At 38.1% G+C, this 18843-nt stretch overlaps 1 protein-coding gene across 1 annotated transcript in view; it reads left to right on the top strand.

The window, feature by feature from the left end:
- Positions 1 to 949: 949 nt before the first annotated feature.
- EPHA5 (EPH receptor A5) overlaps positions 950 to 18843 on the top strand; it is a 306828-nt gene continuing 288934 nt past the window's right edge. The window contains exon 1 of the mRNA XM_060298694.1: positions 950 to 1896. Coding sequence (XP_060154677.1) covers positions 1716 to 1896 — 181 coding nt within the window. The 5' untranslated portion in view covers positions 950 to 1715. The remainder of the gene's footprint in view (positions 1897 to 18843) is intronic.

Genomic DNA, 18843 nt, shown 5'->3' with positions numbered 1-18843 from the left:
TTTGTTTTTTTAATGCCAGTATACTAAAACTTGCCCTTCAGATGTATCTCTTTGAAAAAATGAATGAGAAAATTGAGGAAAAAATAATAAAGCAAGGGAAGACATAATAGGGGTGAAACATGGGAAGTTAATTGTTTTAAACCGTTTTTCTTAATTATTTGTGTCTCTCAATGCAGCAGAATACGACTTTAAAACGAATTTAATTAAAAATCTCCTGCAATTAATTTCACTGGAATTAATTTCATATATCTGCATATCATATCATTTCTAAAGTATAAAACGTTCCATCAATGAAATTAGTTAATTAAATCATCACATCTTAAAGTAACAGGAACACCACAATTCTCAGTTGCCAAATTCTTTGACTTCCTGAAATCGCAATCATAGCTAACGTTTCTATATTTAGAAATTCTACCATTTACTTTGAAGAAAATGTTGACTAATTATTTCATTCCAGCCGCCAAAATATTGGAAGAATAGAAAGGGTCAGTAGCAGTGAGCAATAAGGGTATTTAAAAAACTAGCCACGGACTAGCACAGCCTACGAATGCTTGGCTATGTGACGGCAAGGTTGTTGATGCCACAAGCCTGTGATGGGCAGCAGGCAATATGCCAAACAAGGGACCCGCTCCTCTAAGGGCTTGCTGCTCAACTAGGTCTGATTTCCCTTCAGCTTCCCGGGAGCCCGGGTCTTCGCAGGCGTCGTCAGGAGAATTCTTCGCCCTAATTATCCTCGGAGAAAGACGCGCCTTTCTCGGAGAACGCTAGGCAACACTCGCCACGGCAGCCTCCTGGTTACTTCCCTCCATGGGTGTGTGACTTCGTCTAAGCAACTCACACTTACAGTAGATTCTCACTGGCGAGGCTGCGAGCAGCAGAGGGCGGGGGGAGCCGGGAAGAGGAGGAGGGAGGAGGGTGGGAGGCGCAGAGCGGGCAGTCAGAGGAGACCGCGGAGCTTCAGACTCAGCAGGAGCGCGCCGTGGCGGTGCAGTTCCGAGCTCGCCTGCCCAGCGGCGCACACACCACCTCCTCCCCGAGCACCGGGAACCGCCGCAGCTCCGGGCCGCCGCCGCCGCCGCTGCCGCCGCCGCAGGGCTCCGCGCTCTTGCCCGCTAGCCGCCGCCAGTCCTTCCCTCGTCAGGGCTCAGCCCGCAGCTATTTCCTTCTGCCGGCCTCTTTGAACTCTGGGTCTTTTCCTCCGCTCGCCTCTCTCGTATTTTCCCCACCCTATATTTTCTCAACTCCTCTTCCTTTCTCCTTAGCAACCCTGCTTTTTTCTCCTCTTTTTATTGAGGATTTCTTCTTAAGATGCCTTGTCTTCCTTACCTTCGTCCATTTCAGCCCTGAAGACTGAAAAGGAGCCTTTATCTCTCCCCCAGTGGCATTTAAAAGACTCCCATCCTTAAAAGTCTAAAGAGGTAAAGAACAGGACGCGGGACCTTCTCGACACCCGAGAGTCCGGTCCCGAACTGCACTATCAACCGTAACTAGTATTTCATTTAACCCCAGTGTAGAGGAGGGAGTAGGGAGCCGGGAGCAAACTTCAGCCGTCTCAGAGGATCCCTGGTTCCCGCATTTGGACGAGCCGCGAGCCAGAAGGCAAAGGAGCCCACGGGGAACGAGGAGCAAGCGCGAGCCTCTCTCGCCCCCTCCGCGAGGCGGGAGCCGTGAACTGAGCGGCGCGGGACAGCGGCGGCGGAGGCGGCGAAGAGAAGATGCGGAGCTCGGGGCCCCGGGTTGCGGGACGCCGGCGGCCCCCGGGCGGCGGCGACGACCTCCCCAGCACCCCCGCGTCTCTGGCCGGCTGCTACTCCGCACCTCGCAGGGCCCCCCTCTGGACTTGCCTTCTCCTGTGCGCCGCGCTTCGGACCCTCCTGGCCAGCCCCAGCAACGAAGGTAGAGCGGTGGGGGTGGGGACCGCGGCAACCAGGGGCGGAGGGGCGAGGCGGGGCCTGGAGGCGCGGGCCCGGGCGCGCCGGACGCGGCTGCCGCGGGTGAAATTGCACCCCTCCTCTCGAACCAACATTTGTCGTCCGCTTTCGCTAGCCTTTTCGCTCGCATCCCGCCGTCTCTGCTTGCATTGTTTGACATTAGCTGCGGAGTGCTGGGCGCGGAACCTGCCTGTGGACACAGGCTGCTTGGGGGGGTTGGGAAGTTGGAAGCCAGGAGGAAAGAGGGCTCCGAGACCCGCGCCCGGAGGCTGGGTGCGGCTGGGTCTCACTTGAAGCGCGTGGGGAAGTGACATTTCGAGCTTGAAAGAGTGGGAACTGTTTGAAGAGCAGTGGCAGGGATCTCGGGAGCGGTGGGGCTTTTCGAAACCGTTGTTTGAGGCCGGGGATGGGAAACTGGAGGCAGTGGGGGTAGCTGGATGCTTTTATTTGGGGGAGAGGGGAGTGCTTTCTGGGAGCTGTTATTTAGGGCATCACCCGCTGCTATTCTGGGGTGGGTGGTAAGAGCTTTTATTTCTCGAGGGAGGGAGATGGCAAAGGAAGGAAGGTGCTCCACACTGTGCTGGTGTCGCTCACTTTGGGGGTCTCATAATCATACTGAGGAGAAATTGGAAGAAGGCGGGAAGGTGGGACGCCGCGGGAGGCGGAGGGTTCGTGGGGGGAGGGGAGTGTCGCCTCCGGGCAGGCGCTACTGGCATCCACCGGGTCAGGTCTTCCCATGTTTCCGTGAAAGAATAGCCCCGCTCCGGAATCTCGAGTCCCCACTCTCCTGCCCACCCCCAATCCTGCGCTCCGGACCCAGAAGACTGTCCCCGCCTTGCACTGGGAGAGTAGGGTCGGCGCGGGAGCAGCACCTGCGCGGCGTTCGCGGCTCTCCGAGCTCTGCTCAGCCCCTCAGCCCGCCGCCCTCGGCCTCCGGGTCCGCTCTGCCGCGCTGGCTCCTCTTACACGCCGGGACCGAGCTTAAGGGCACAGCCCAATGCGTGGTGGCGGGGGGGCGGTGGGCAGCATCTCATATCGGTCAGCTCCATCACGAACACATCGAAAACCCTACCCTCTTGACTGCGAGGTTGGGGTTTCGATTCGGGGCTCCGGATGCCTCGAGTGAGGCACAGAACCTTAAATTTTTCCTTCCACTCGTGGGGCAGGGGATGCCGGACCGGAAAGATGAAGCAGCAACGGCGGAGTCTTGTGTGTCCTCGTGACTTGCACGGGTTGTGTCTTGGCTGTAGGAGAAGCCGCTGTGCTGGTTTGGGAGTGCTGCCAGCTCCCTAGGAACCGTGTGAAAAGCAGGGCAGATCGAGACTCCTCACCCCACCCCATGAATTTCTCTCTTTAACCCCTACATTTTTAAAAAAAAATCTGATTTAAGGATTACATGTAGATAGATCTATCCACCTATTTACCTACCTAAAGTCTCCCATGCTTAACACAAGCAGTCTGCATTTTTTACCTTCCCGACAAAGTTGAGAAAGTATTTTCTGAAGTCGTAGTCCTTTTATTGACATCTCATGTTAGATTCATTATGTTAGAAGTCCGGAGGATTATGACAGGGTTAGGAGTCCTTTCATTAACTGTCTTATTCCACCAAAAGGGCCATCCTGGTTTGGGGTTAAAGAGTAATAGTAGTAGTAATATAATTTATCCTTTTGTGTGTTCCTTTATGTTTCAGTTTTTTTTTTTATTTTTCCAGGTGTGATGGGGGAAGGGGCTTATGTAGAGGTGAAAGGGAGTAGTAGCTCTTGGTTAGAGAATGGAAGAAATGAAGTCTCAGGGAAGGTGGCGCTAAATGGAAACAAGGGTCGAGACTGTGCGGGGAGAAAGAGGCAAAAGGAGGTGGAGGGAAGCAAGCAAATAGCATCGATCTCATATTGTAAGCGGAGCTGGAGTCTTGTGGAAGGTAGACTGGCTGATATTACAGACTTAACACCCACAGATTGTGTTGTCCTTACCCCAGCTAGTGGTACACACAGCAAAACTTGGTTTTCAGTGAGATGGGGATTGCCGAGGTCTAACCTGCAATGAGTGGTACTTTACCAGCCAGTGTTCTGAAGACGCTAAAAGTAAAAGCGTGTCTGTTGTTTGGGGTACATTTTGTAACTTCATTATTTTACATAACTAGAAATAAAATTTATACACACATACACACTTCCTCTCATTCATCCTGTCTCTGCCCAACAGTTTCCATCTTTCCATTAGTGTCATCCCAGACCTTTAATATTTATGTTCTCTTCTTTTTGTTTCTCCATGATACTGCTCTTCTAAATCAAAGAACAAGAATATAAGGTATTTATAACAGAAGTCAGTTTGTTTATTTATTTAAAGATTCAGATTGGAGATTTTAAGTTTGTTTTTGATTGTTTTTGGAGGAACTTTGGAAGATCAGGGGCAGAAAGATTTTATGTATGCACTGACTCCATTAATAACTTGCTCTCCTATACTTTGCTTTCTGCAAGCTATAGATGCTTAGTAATTTCTCAGACTATAGTGTGTATATACATTATATATGTGTATGATATGAATGCTCCCATTATGTGAGAAAAAAATTTTCAAGGCAGATAGAAATAAATGTGAGTTTACATTTATAATTGGTATTCCAGTCATGTTTAAAATTTAAGTTTGGTAGACATAAATAAGCAGAATTGAACAGAAAAAGTCAAATATGTGTCTAGAATCTTGGACTGATATGAAATGAATTTTAGAATACATTGGATAATAGACGAGGAAAATTTACTCTTTAGCCTGAATTCTAGGATAATGTAAATATATCTTTAGTTGTCTTATTACACACATTAGGCATAAATAACATGTGGAAGAAACCTTTGAACTACAGTGTAATATACAAGACTTTTATTGTAAAATAATTCCAAGGCATATATAAAGCAAAAAAATTGTCTAAGACTGATCAGGCAGGACAAATGTTAGCAAGTGTATCAACAAGTGAAAATTTTAATAGATTTAATAAGTAAAGGGAGCATGTCCACTGTTATGAATATTGGAGGTGGCCCTGAACTTATTCAGTAACTGCCACTTTTTGCTGTCTGGAGATATATTTGTAAACAAGCATTATTTGACAAGTGCTTTTCGCAGTAGGGATTCTTGGCCAATTACTGCTGAACAGCTATGCATTGAAAATGATGCACCCGCAGTGAATCAAGCTAAATTCATTGAGTTACAGTCAGTAATGTCCCAGTAAAGTGCTTCTGACAGTTGTCAGCAGTTTGTATTTGAAAAGTCCAGTTTCTTGTCTCTGAATGTTTTGTATGTTGGAGAAAGTGGAATAGAGGGACTCTGAGGGAGAAAAAAAACACCACATGAGGGGAAAAACTGGGGGGCTAAACTGTTTGAAAAACAATTATAAAATTGTAAATGTTTTCAGTGGAAAGAAAGAAAAGGAAGAAAGTTTGTTTTAGGGTTTTTCTTGGTTTATAATAGGACCAGGCCCATAAAAACGATTGGACGACAGACATAATAGATTTGTAAAACCAAATGGCTTTGTTGTGTGGCCTTGTCATCTGGTTGTAATTCATTTCCTTTTAGATAAAGAGGCAGGACCCCATGGAAAAAGGACAGTAAAATTATTCCCTCACCAGGACACTACTGAAGAAAAAAAGAGAGCCATTACCCCTATTTGAATCATAGATTGTTGGAACTAGGAAGCCACCATGAGTTTAGGCTTTTTGCTTTATAAACCATGAATGGGGAGCAGAGGGTTGGGTCTTAAAATTGTAAGCCTTTTTTTTGAGGTAGACAAAGATCTTCTTGGGTGTCAGGGTGACATGTAAGAGGATTTCATTTCCTCATTTAGGGCAGGGAAGAGATTGAACAATTTCTGCATTTCTAATGGATATTTCTCCTTTGATTGAAAATATTCTTATTATAATATTGTCACTTGTAAATATTATTAATTCTTTATGTAAGTTCACATAGGATATAATTGGTATGGGAAAAGATTCATTTTTTATGCTTAGAAATGTATTACTTGCCATTATTTGTAGTATTAATACTCTGCTTTACAAAATGTGACCATTGAGAGTGTTTCCACATGAAATATAAAAATGAGATGATATAGCTATTTACAGACAAAACAGCCCTAGTCTATTTAATTAAATATTAGACTTTATTCAGTGTTGCTACTGCTGAGAAAATGAGTATGCTTTAGTTATTTTCACTACATTTTTGTTTATTGACTTGACCACTTGAATCTCCTTTGTTTGGTGTGCTTTTTTATGTATTTGCTTGAGTGACCAATTTATTTCTCTTTCATTTGGAAGAAACCTTTTTACCTTTGACTGTAAAAATAGTCAAAGGTAATGTGCATGATTATGTTAACTAGCTATAGTTATTTTTCCTTTTATGAGTCAAACAACTTTTTAAAAAAGAAAATTGTGTTGTTAATATCTTGAAGAAATAGCTACTGTAAAAGTAATGAGAATTCTTTATACTTTATTTTTTCAATTTAAATTAGCAGATATATTTCATTTTACTAATGAATAACATGAACTTAAGTCAGCAGAGCTATCTGATTATTCAAAGATGATTATGGCATTTTTAACAATCTTAAAATACTTTTACAATAGTTTTCATAAAACATCAAAATTAACTGAAGTTTGAATATTCAGCCTTGCTTATGAATCACTAAAATTGATTGCAGTATTTGTCCTTTTGTTTTCTTTCCAGAAACAGTGACTTTTAACTATGAAATCAATATGAGAGCTAAAAATGTAAATTGTTACGTTAGAGACTCAGTGATTCTTTATGCTCTAATATCTCTGGTGAGTATGTATTTATCTATAGAGCAGAATAGTTCCTGCTGGCATGCTCTACTGGGTAAATACATATTTAGTTATTTTATCAAAATGTATATAATCAGTTTGTTAGATAGTGATTTCTTCAAAGGAGTTATCCTAGTCTATTGTATACATAAACACACCTAATGGTATTTTTAATTGACATTAAAAATGTATCATATGTTCTATCCCAGACTAAATGATACACTTACGTTTCTATGAATGTATACAAAAGTCACTAAAAAATAAAATAAGTGCTAAAGGCTTTGTAAACACAGATTTAAACAGTTTATGTTTTTTACAAAAAGTTTAATAATACATAACTTTGAAATAATAAACAAAATAGGTTATTCAGTAAGATATATTTGATATAGGAAATGAATAACTGGAGATTCTCTATTCATAACATTTTCCAAATCATTATGTTATTATTATATAGCAGTTAGAAAACTGGAAGATTTGATAGTTATTCACTGTGAAAATCTTGTCTGAATTATTGGTTCCATTGAAAATGTTTAAACCAAAATGTAAATGATCCATTTTTAAGTATTTGGTTTTTAACTTCCAAAACAGCATGACTGCTTAAGGAGTCTCCCTTTATCATATATTTACTTTTCCTGTTTTAGTTTCTGCCTTTATAGACATTTGTTTTTTCAGAGTTAATGAAATAGATTTTAAAGTGTTTGAACAAGACAGAAATTTACTTTTGAACAAGAAAAAATGTTTAAGAATTTTAAATCCAAATTTTGAACAACAGCTCATTTTTTAGAATATATTTGATAACATGCAAGGTGTTGTAATAAAGAACTTTCCACCAAAATACTAGGCTCACTGATGCCGTAAATTATACTATGAAATAGCCATTTATAAATCAAATTACAAATAGGTAGTGGTACAGGTATTCTTGAGTATTAAAACTTGATTGGAATTTACATTTTTCTATTGACACTGTAGATTTCACATGTATAGGATTTATTCACTTTACTCATTCTAATCCCATAAAATAAGAGATGGCTGTAATTTAAAATTCATATTAAAATGGCAATAGAAAACACTTAATTGAATGACTTAAAACATAATTCTAATCAACAAATCTCATGAGAAATAGATTTTTAAATTACCTTTTAACTTATTTCATTACCATCTTAAAAATTTCTTAGCCTTAAAAAAAATTCTTAGCCTATATAATGTTAGTGTAAAGCAAAAAATAAATAAATGAAAAGGAAAAAAACACTGTAAGGTACATAATAATTTAAATTGTGTCTAGTGAAATATGTGGGACTTTATGGTCTGGCTTTTTTTTTTTTTCTAAAAGTTCAAACTTGTCATCGAGTATCTCTAATGAGAATTCTAGGTGTTACAAAGTTATAAAGTAAAACTAATTTAGTAGTTGCACCACTTGGAGTTTTTGAAAACTCTGTGGTTTAGCATGATGACTTTTATTATTACTAGCTGCCATTTTAAGTGGGTATAATTTTTAATGTTTTTTTTTAATCTTTAGCAATTTAAAGAAACCATAAGGAGTCATTTCTACCATTTAAAGAATGCCGCAAAATCCTCTAAAAAAAAAGTGTGTGTTTTGTCTTTAGAATCTCATTGATAATGTATTCAGTTAAAGAAAACCTAGTAAGCTCTGTTCTTAAAGCACTGTTTTTTAGCTCTTTCTTTTTTTTCCCTGTAGGTTCTACAGCCTTTAGGTTCTGATCAGTTTATGTAGTACTTTATTAGTATCATTTAAACTATTTCTTAAACTATTGGAGAATATACAAACCTTTGTTGATCAGAAGTTGACCCTAGGTCATGCATTCTTTCCTCTGTATCTTCCGGTGATTCAGTATTCATGGCTTTAATTGCTGTGCATTTATTAAGCAGAGTGCAGGAACTTGGCCTGAGGATTGTGTTTGTGCACATGGACACGTTTTGGGTTGTGTGTTAAGGCTGTGGTGAAGCTGGGAGAAAGACTGGTGAGGAATGTCATGATGGTATCACTATGAACTTGATATTAATAAAAGCGCTTGGGTTTTATTTTTTATGTTGTTAAAAAATCCCATACCAGCACACACACACATTCTAATTTTAATTTGTTTTACTGACTCTGAAGATTTAAATCCCAGCCTAATGGAAAAAAATAACTCTTTAGTTCATTTTATTTCATCCATTTAGTTCTTTTTTCTTTTATTTCTCTGTAAGTTGTACAGTTTTCTTGAGTCATGGCAAATATTTGTGGCGTTAGATACCTCGCAAATTAAATAATTGGGATTAAAGTGTCTGTGATGAGTCTAATTCTGTTATAGTTGCTGGACTATTGCCCAGGCTATCTTCTCCATCCATCACACACGTCTTTGTTTCTAACTAAACTGGGCTCATAACTCTGTTAAGTAAATGATCTAGTAAAATAATAATAATAATAATAATGATCAAAGAGCCAAAACCGGAGGGTTGAAATACTTTGCATATGCTTTGTGAGAAAATGTTCTTACTTGGAAACATGTTTCCGGCTCAGTATTGGACGATTTAGAGAAAATACAGTCTGTTCTTTTACTCAGAAATGGGTAGTGTCTTTTTTCTCTTATGATAATTTCACACTCTTATTTTCACCTGTCACGTCTCATTTCCCCTTTACCCCTCCTTTTCTCTCTCTTTCCCTTCTTCTTTCTTCCCCCCCTCCCCTATCAGAGACTCCATTTATGCAAAGTCAAAGCAAGATAAGAGGGTAAGAGCTCATCCATGCCTGTAAGAGCTCATCCATACATCCTGCCTCCAAGGAAGTATTGGGGCGATCAGACAATAATATAGTCTTCTGTTAAATAAATCATGGGACCCAGTCCTTAACGGTAAAGGGTAGATCGTAGCAAACCAAGTTATATATTTTTTACTTGATTCTTAAGTCAGAAGTCCAAGAGTTTAAGGTATCTCTGTCAGTTTTGTGTTTCTTATAAGATAGCTCACTTATTTACTTTGCACTGGCTGTCCCTTCCAGTTCCAGGATGCTTGTTAATGACTTCTGTGGAAAGACAAACTCAGCAGGTAGGTCCGGCTGGCACCGGTTCAGCCCAGCAGTCCGCAGCAGGCACGCTCTCTCTGAGCCAAGTTGTAGCTTTCACGCAGAGCCCTGGACTGTGTGCTGCTAGCTGGACAGGTGATTCGACTGCCCTGTTTTGTGGAAGATGACAGTGGTCTGTCTTCTCCCTACAGTCTAGGCAGTATAGTGATGCTGTCACGAGTCTCCTAAAAGGGGTACAACCAGCCTTCTGAGAAAAGAAGAAAATACTTGGGAACTGTTGTGTCTGAAGGATTTTAACCATATCTAGTTTCAAACCATCATATTTGATTTTTCTGGAAGTTGGGAGTAGGAGTAACGACAACAACAGAACCATTTAATCTTGGAGATTTGGAGCCACTGTTTTTTGATTCAAGCCTGCAAAACGAAGCAGGGAAAGGATTTCTGGTATGGAATTACAGAAAAGTAAGAGAAAAGAAAAAAACAAATCCAAACTTCTGGCTTTGAAATTCAGAAAGAAAGTAGTCTTGTTTTGTTTTGTGTTTTTGTGGAGTTATTTTTTGTTTCTGTTTTGTTTTGTTTTCTTTCCTTTTTTTCTAATCTCCATCATTTACTACCTCTGAATTCTGTGGACACTCACTGTGTTATTTTTTTAGCCTCAGTTCATGTATCTGTAGCATGGTACTACTTCACATACTTGTTGTGGAGAACAATCAAAATGAGATAATTTTCTAATTGGTGAGCATATGTAAGTTGTGGGAGTGTGGCTGGTTACAGCTCTGCAAAGTCCATGTATGTTAATGCTTCTCTTGCCAGGTAAGGACTAGGATACAAGGAAGCATCGGGAGCAGCAGTTTTGTGGATTTAAGTTTACACTATGTGAGGAATCGTCCTTAAGGAAAGGAGTACAAAAAAATTTTTAGTTTTGCAAGTGTAGCAGAAATACGGACTTAGTGAACACTTTGCTGGTGCCTTAGTGGCATGGAAGTGACCCATGTCATTGAGGGTCCTGTAGCTTAATTTTAATTAACTTTGCGATAACTGCCTCTCACTGGGTAGTGCAAAATGGGAACATGTAAAGACCATGAAGTGAGCCCTGCTATGTGTGAGTGATGTGTTCTTGAACCATCCACCTCAGATTCCACATAGTTAAAATTAAGTGTTAACACACACTCATAGCATTACTGTGAAAATAAAATAATGTGCAGAGTATGTATGTTGCTTAGTAAAATTCCTAGAGCAAAACAGGTAACCAACAAATGTTAGTCCCTGGGGTTTCCCCACACTAAATGTGGGATATTTGAGATAAGCTTTCAGGATCACAGGTTATTGTCTTCCTTGCATTGGATGATCAAAGGGAATCTGGGACAGGAAAATAATCTAACAAAAAGAATTGCATATGCAAATTTTCCATAGAGCAATCAAAGATAAAAATCAACCGCATGATGTTGTCCTATTTTCTTGCTGGTTTCCTAATTATTTAATATTGAATACTGGGATTTGATTAGGAAATAAAGGGAAAATCATCAGTACAAGGATCATGGGTTGTAAATGTTGCCTTTTATCTCATTATGCCCCAAGGAAGGGTCAGAAGTTTCTTATTAGCCACAAAACATATCAAGAGATATTTCAAATGTTTTGGATATTTAGTACTGGCATAGTAAGTCTTATATATATGTATTTAATATAATATATAATATATATATTTAAATGACCTTTATGGTGCTATGAAAGTGGATAATTGGGAGAATTAAATCCTTAGAAGTTTCCTGAAACATATATCTGACACTATAGTTGGACACCTCTGTTTTGGTTTAAAGTATACGATTTTCTCATCTGCTCAGTTATATTCAGATTTTAAAATATTACTTGGAAATATAACTGAGCTTTTACATTTTTAGAAAGGTTTTAATACAATTCTGTGAAAGCTTATCTTTTTTATGTAGGTAACATAAACAGGTATAAGGAAGTTTAGAATGTATTGTATTTAGATCTGCTTGTGAAATATATGTGTGTATCTACGTGCATGAGTACACCCACCTGTATACAATAATTATAGCTAACATTCATTATTGACATACCCCGTGCCAAACATTAAGTGGTTTACATGTATACTGATTCATTTTCCTCAAAACAAGCCTAGGAAATATGCATTATTATTATTATATATTATTCCTATTTTATACATGAGGAAACTGAGGAAGAGAACAGTTAAATAACTTGCCCAAGGTTACCCATCCAAAAGTGGTAGAAATCTGCATTCAAGCCTAGGCAGTCTGACTCCAGCACTGCTCTTTTCAACTCTTCTATACAAGGGGAGACTGTTGACTAAAGTCCTTCAGATGTCCACAGTCACTCTTTCCCTCACCATCCAAATAATGGCTCATTCCACAGACAGTGGGAAGTACGGTTAAAGTGCATACAAAAATTCATGTGGCGTCCTGAAGATATTTGTTCTCATGTTCACTCATACCTCTATTTTTTTTTTCCTTCTCACTAAATACTTGATCCACTTCTTGTCATTGGGCTTTTACACACTGATTGAGCCCCATGTTGACATCTCCCCTCTTCATTGCCCACTAGCACAAGGCAAGATCTCTTCCTCCACATTATGTCTTTTTAATTTTAGGCCATGTATTTTTTAGTTTTTAAATTGTTTTCTGTTACTTTCATGTATAAGCAGCCCAGTTCTCAATCTCTAGCCCAGGCTACACACTAGACCTAGCTGTGTATATCTGTAATCCCGTTCAGAAACTCTCTCGGCGAAGTGCTGTTTGTGGCTGATCACTACACCTTGCTCTGTTGGAAAGAGAGGGCAGTTTTGAGATAAAAGTTTTGCCTTAAACTCATGACATTATAAGTTTTAAGCAACACTACTTTTTGTAACAAGTGAAGGTACTGAAACGTTCGGTGGGTTGAGTAGAAAATGTGTTCACCTTTAGTCTCCTATCCAAGGCAACTTCTTGGGTGCTTTCTTTTCTCTTTATATACATGGCAATATTAAATATTTTATAATCACTTTTATGTAGCTTATGTTATTAAAATGCTCTGTAGTTTACAAAATGTGCTAACCTACCTTATTCCACGAGAATCTCATAAAAACCTGTAGGGTAGATTAGACAAATCATTGCTATAAACAAAGGAACTGAAACAAGAAAATTTGGTCTAGTAAAAAATCAGAACTGGTTTCAAAGCCAAAGTCTCATGATTGCAGAATCAGCGTTCCACTTTAGGAGGCGGTGAGGCAGAGTGGTAAGAGCACAGGCTCTGGGGTCTGGCTGAACCACTTAGAGTTGTGTGAACTTGAAAACGCTGAAAACGCTGAAAGCTAGAAAACCTCCTTGTGTCTATGCATTCTTTTCTGTAAAATGGGAATATTCATACAGTTCGGGGTTGTAAAGATTAGGTTCATATCAATAAAGTGTTTTGTAAAAGTTCTGGTACACAGGAAGCATTATATAAGTGTTAAATAGTCCACGTGCTAAAAAGTAGTGTGGGTTGGCACTCTGACATTTAGCAGGGTCTAAATTTTCGACATTAGTTAGTGAGTACTGTCTAATATTTACTGTATATGGAAATATCACAAGAAAAGCACTTGACTTCAGTTCAGTTGCTCAAGCAGCCCTTGTTTACTCCCTGGGTAAACCCTTCAATGGCTCTCCAGTACCCTCAGGATAAAATCTAAATTCCTTGGGCCAGAGTACAAAGCACTCAGTGATTTGCTCCTGGCCCACCTCTCCTGCTGCTTCCCTCCATGTCTGCACTCCGTGCTTCTGTGGGGGAGCCCTTCTCTCAGCACAGTTGGATTCTGGGTGCTCAATAGGAAACCCTCAGCTCCTTCCTGCACCTAGGTTACGTTGATCTTATGCCTAAGTTATACAGGGTAAGAGCCCTCCCCAATTTCCCCAGTATTCTGTGCCCATTCTTTTTCCGTGTGTAGCATATCACCCTGGGCTGGAATCAAGTTTTCCCTTGTTTATACATTTTTGATAATTTGATAAGAATAGAAATCGCCATAAAAAATAAAGGTTAACCAGAGAAAAAGCTCTCTTCTGAACTGAGACATCCCTACTAAGAGTTATTTGGTATGATTTGCCAACTAAAGCAAGTTGATTCCAAGAAAACTGGCAGGTTTTCTGTTTTTGCATTTACCAAATGCATCAGTATGAAAAAAGCTTTGCCTGTCTGTAACCCCAATACCTGATATTCCGTATGTATCAGTGAAGTATGTTATGCCCTGTAAATTTACTTTTAAGGAATAAATTATATTAAGTAACTTGTTTTGTTTCTGCTTTTAAACACACCCAGTCTCACCACATTACTGTTTTTTCCTGGTAGAGCCTATGTAGCTTTTGTCCTAAATTCATAACTAATAGAGTTCAGAATCTCTGGTATTATAGAGTCTTTTCTAAACGGAGATTTTGCCAACTAAAAGAGTGTATGATTTGCCCACCAAAACAAATTAATACCAAGAAATTTGGCAGTAAAATACTTTATTTTATATTTAACAAAAGTATCAATGAGAGGAAAGTTCTACTGAAGTTTGCCAAACCACTAAGAAATAAATAGGATATATCCTGTGGTCACTATCTTTTTGTGATTTAATCAACTACTGTTTTCCCCCTCTTTCATATGATAAGTTCTCAGAATTCATGACTTGAGCCACAATCAGCCAACATAAAATATTTTTTTCTGTTTTAAGCATGACTTAAATTTATCTCTAGAAAAACAATTAATATAAAACATCTGTTTCTTAATGGTTTAAATTTCTGGGGAGGGGATGGATTTACTCTTTCATTTGTTCTAGATTTCCTGGATAATTTAGACTGTCACTTACTTTATGAAGCACTTTAGATTTACAACTTGGTAGGAATTCTTAATAATGCAGGGAAAGGAGCAGGAAAATGGATATCATCAACCATGTGAACAGAGTAACATTAAAAAATAGATTTATAAAGAATAAAGTTTAAAATGTAATGATGAATGGCTTTTTAAGTATAGCTTGGTTAATGTCTGGTTAGTGTGTTTAATTCTACCCAGTGTCTGATTAGTATATTTAATTAACTATCCCTTTTGAACATATTTTTATTTACTCTAAAAATTCTAACAAATATATGAGAAGTGTCAGTGGGTTAATATTGTATTCTACTGAGCTAAGAATTCTTTGAACTGAATTTTTCTTCTACATGGGAGGGATAATAGTGATAACTGCTCTGAAAACTATTACCACATAATCTCCTTTAATTCTCACAATAACCCTGTGAGCTGGATATTATTTCAGTTTACTAGTGGGAGATGGGGCTGGGGAGAAATTAAGTAAATTGCACTGGGTTGCACAACAAATAAATTGATAGGTTGGGAACCAGGTGTGTTTGATGCAGAAGCTCTTGGTTGCACCCACTATCTACAGATTATATTTATTTAAATGTACTTAAGTATTATGATTTGTATTTTATTTACATATACAATTGTTCAAGGAAGGAATCATGTTTTGTTACAAAACCACATGTTTTGTAAGAAAATCAATTAATATAAGAATAATATAAGCAAAGTATATGGGGACATGGAAAATTTATATCAAGAAAATCTCACTATCATTAATGCTAAAGCAATTGAATAGAAAACTTAAGTATAAGCTTTGATTTACACAGTTCTCATTTCCTGGCAGAAAACCTGTCAGAACCTATTAGATGAAAATCAGTTTTGTATATTTTGAAAATTGGTAAGAATTATTATTCATGACATTGTTCAAACACAAACAACACTGTGACCAGCTAATAGGTTCTTATGTAAGTCACTGTTGAAAGCCAAGGACAAAGGGTTAAAAATGGTTTTCAAATTCCTTTTTTTTTTAAGTTTCAAAACCTCTAATTCCTCTCATCACTGTGGAAGCCCAATACATGAAGCAGATAACAACAGAGGTATTGGGCTTCCTGGCTCTTTCTTTACCTCCTTCCTCCCTTCATCTGCTTGTGCCTCTGAGATATCTCTTTAGAACCACAGGTGCCATTGTGGGCTCAGTGTGAAAACCACTGTGTTAAAATATAAAAGGGATGTTGTATAGAAGATCCGTGTGCTATGATCCTGACTTGTAGCTTTGTAACAATCTAGCTAAAAACTAATTATAATATCTAGTAAAGTTTACTTTGAACCAGTGGTTCCTAACCCAGAGGCACTCATCAGAGCCAACCTCAAAACATGGTTAAATATACCATGCCTGGAGCCTCCTATACTCACTGAGTCAAAATTCATTAAAGCAAGTCCTGTGGAAATCTGTAAGTTTAGAACCTGGGAATCTGTACTTTTAGAATATATATTCTAAAAGTACAGATACATATATATATATGTATATATATATATAAAACTATATAAATGTTTTCTATTATTAATCTCAAGGACAATATGAAAATGTGCTAAGGCTAAAGGTAATGTATATTATTATCAGATAACACTGTGTACAATAAGGACATACAAAATGTTAGAGAATTGTAAAAACAAATGTCAAAATCCAAAATTATTCTAATTATGGTTTGATATGTAGTCAATGATAGAGCCATTGATATCAGAACTGATCCTCAAAGTATATGCTTTGATTAATATTTCCCCTTTATATTCCTACATAATTTTATCTTCATTTTGAATGTGTTCCCATATATCCCTGAGTGTCAAATGTTAATTCAGATAATTATACCCTAAGAGAGTCTGACTTGGGGGACACAGAAGGATTATTTCACAGGTAATGCAAATTCAAGCAAGTGTCTACTCTTAGAGCTAAGCAATTGGAAGGTTGAACAATCAGCAGGATACTTCCTATTTTATCCACTGATGCATCCCCAAGGCCTAGAACAATACTTCGTACTTAAGTAGATGCTTAATAAACATTTGTTGAACGAATGAACGCTCATTCACTGCAAGTGTCCATAGAACTGTAATAGAAGTTAAAGCAGTGAGCTAGACTTTCTCCTTTTTACATACTATTTGTATTACATGTGATTTATTAGGTTGAAGATAATAGAAAAACTATCCAACAGTGACTTACAATGTAGAGGGGTTAAAAAAATGTTTGAGAAAGAAGTTTCAGAGTAGATGTCTGGTGGTTTGGGTTCAGTGGCTTAATGATGTCAGGATAGGAATCACTGTGACTTTTTTGGCCTTACTTTCAAGCCTATTGCCTCATGGTTGCAAGAAGACTGATGCATCTCCAAGCATCACATCCAGTTCAGAACAAGAAAAAGGGAAAGAGAAGAGCCAAGAATCATGTCAGCTGCACTATTCCTTCAGCTAGGACAGCAAAACTTTCCCAGAAGCTGACAAGGAGATTTCAGACTTATGTAACAAGGGCCCCCAGTTCAGTGGAGGCTAAGATTATAGAAACATAATGATCATTATTTGGTAAGGCCAGTTATGAGCCATTGTCTGGTGCTGGGCACATTGCCCCTCTAAACACAAGTGAGATTCTGATATGAAGGAAGGAGAAAGGATGTTAGTAATTAATGGGCGTAAAATAAAATACAATATCACTGAAGTGATACAATACCACTGAAAAGAGAAAATACTTTTATTTTATTTTATCTTGTTTTATTTTACTTTATTTTCTTTTATTTTCTTTTCCTTTATACACATTGTAAAAGGAGAAGTAGCCAACTAGTGGGGTTATATTTTGACCAAAAATATATTTTAGGTACCATGTTAACTAGGCAAAAATGATTGCTACTAGATCATCAATCTTATACCTTATAAAGATACATAATTTATTGTATTTCTAAAAAATGACTTAATAATTACTTTGCTGCTGTCATGAATCTTGCTAGCTATTTTGAAATGGATAATTAGAGCTGGGTACTAAAATGTTTATGTTCAGTCACCTAAAATTATTGGGCACAATATTTATTTATACTTCTGTCAATAGTGCTTTATATTTTGACTAGCTTTTGATGACAAATTGTTATCCAAGGATTTCTTGTAATATATATATATATTTTTTTCCATTTTGGATAACAAAGCCATTCTGTAGGGTTTACATCAGAATTCATTTTTAATTAAGCCACAAGACTGACATGGGATAATGACTGAAGTTGCTAGCAGAAATTTGGGTCACTTCTCATGTCACAATAAGGGCTACTGGGCCACACAGTTGTTTGTGCTTTTTTGGAAATGCCATCACCTTAAAATACAGACTGTGAAATTGTGCAAGTTTCTTTCTGTTTTAGTGCATGTTCAGATCTAATCATCATTTTATCCTACGCTGAAGGCTGGAAAGCTAATTATTATATAGGTTGTTTTGCAGTTTGGTATATTTCAGTCAAACATTAGGGGTAATTAGGGACTGGGGTAAGGATTCATTCCAAATGAAGAATCAGCTTTGCATACATTTCCCATTTCTATTTTGATGTGCTTTTTGACATCTAAGGACAAAGTATATTTTACAAACTTATACCCTGTTTTGCCCCAGTTAGCACGCTTATTAAAGCATAATGAATAATAAAATAAAAAAATAAGAGTTACCCTTTTGCTTTCTGAGATCTTGTAACTTACTGTTGGAAATTTGATACTAAATTTTGATTTCTCCAGGAAAAACTAGTATCTGCTCTGTTTAGATTAATAGACCTGAGGATTTCCATTTTATATAGAGTACTACTAGATCATTATGGGAGATGCTGGCTTCTGTAACATGTTATTCAAAATTCATTGATTTAGTAAAACTCCTTGATATGTAAAAATTAAGAGTTTCAAAGGAGGGAACCTTTGGATTCATTAAGTCTGATATTGAGGCAAGTGTGATATAGAAGCAAGAGAAAGAGCTTTGGAGTTAGATAGACTTGGATTTAGATTCTGGTTTTGTGCTTATCAGCTCCATGACCTTAGACCACTGCCATGTTTAGCTTTTCTCAACCTCAATTTCCTTATCTGTAATGTGGGGAAAATAACATACCAAAGGATCATTGTTAGGATTAAGTGATATAATGTGTATTAACTACAGATACACATAATTTTATTAGTCTTAATCGCTGATATTACAAATATGAGAATAGAGGACCTCAAAATAAAATCACTTCCACAAGCTCACACAGTAGCAAACCAGAGCCATAGAACTGATGAATAT

Source organism: Globicephala melas, chromosome 5 (genome assembly GCF_963455315.2).
Source record: "Globicephala melas chromosome 5, mGloMel1.2, whole genome shotgun sequence".
Taxonomy (NCBI): domain Eukaryota; kingdom Metazoa; phylum Chordata; class Mammalia; order Artiodactyla; family Delphinidae; genus Globicephala; species Globicephala melas.
The sequence above is the reverse complement of the archived record's forward strand: the minus strand, read 5'-3'. Positions and strand labels throughout refer to the sequence as shown.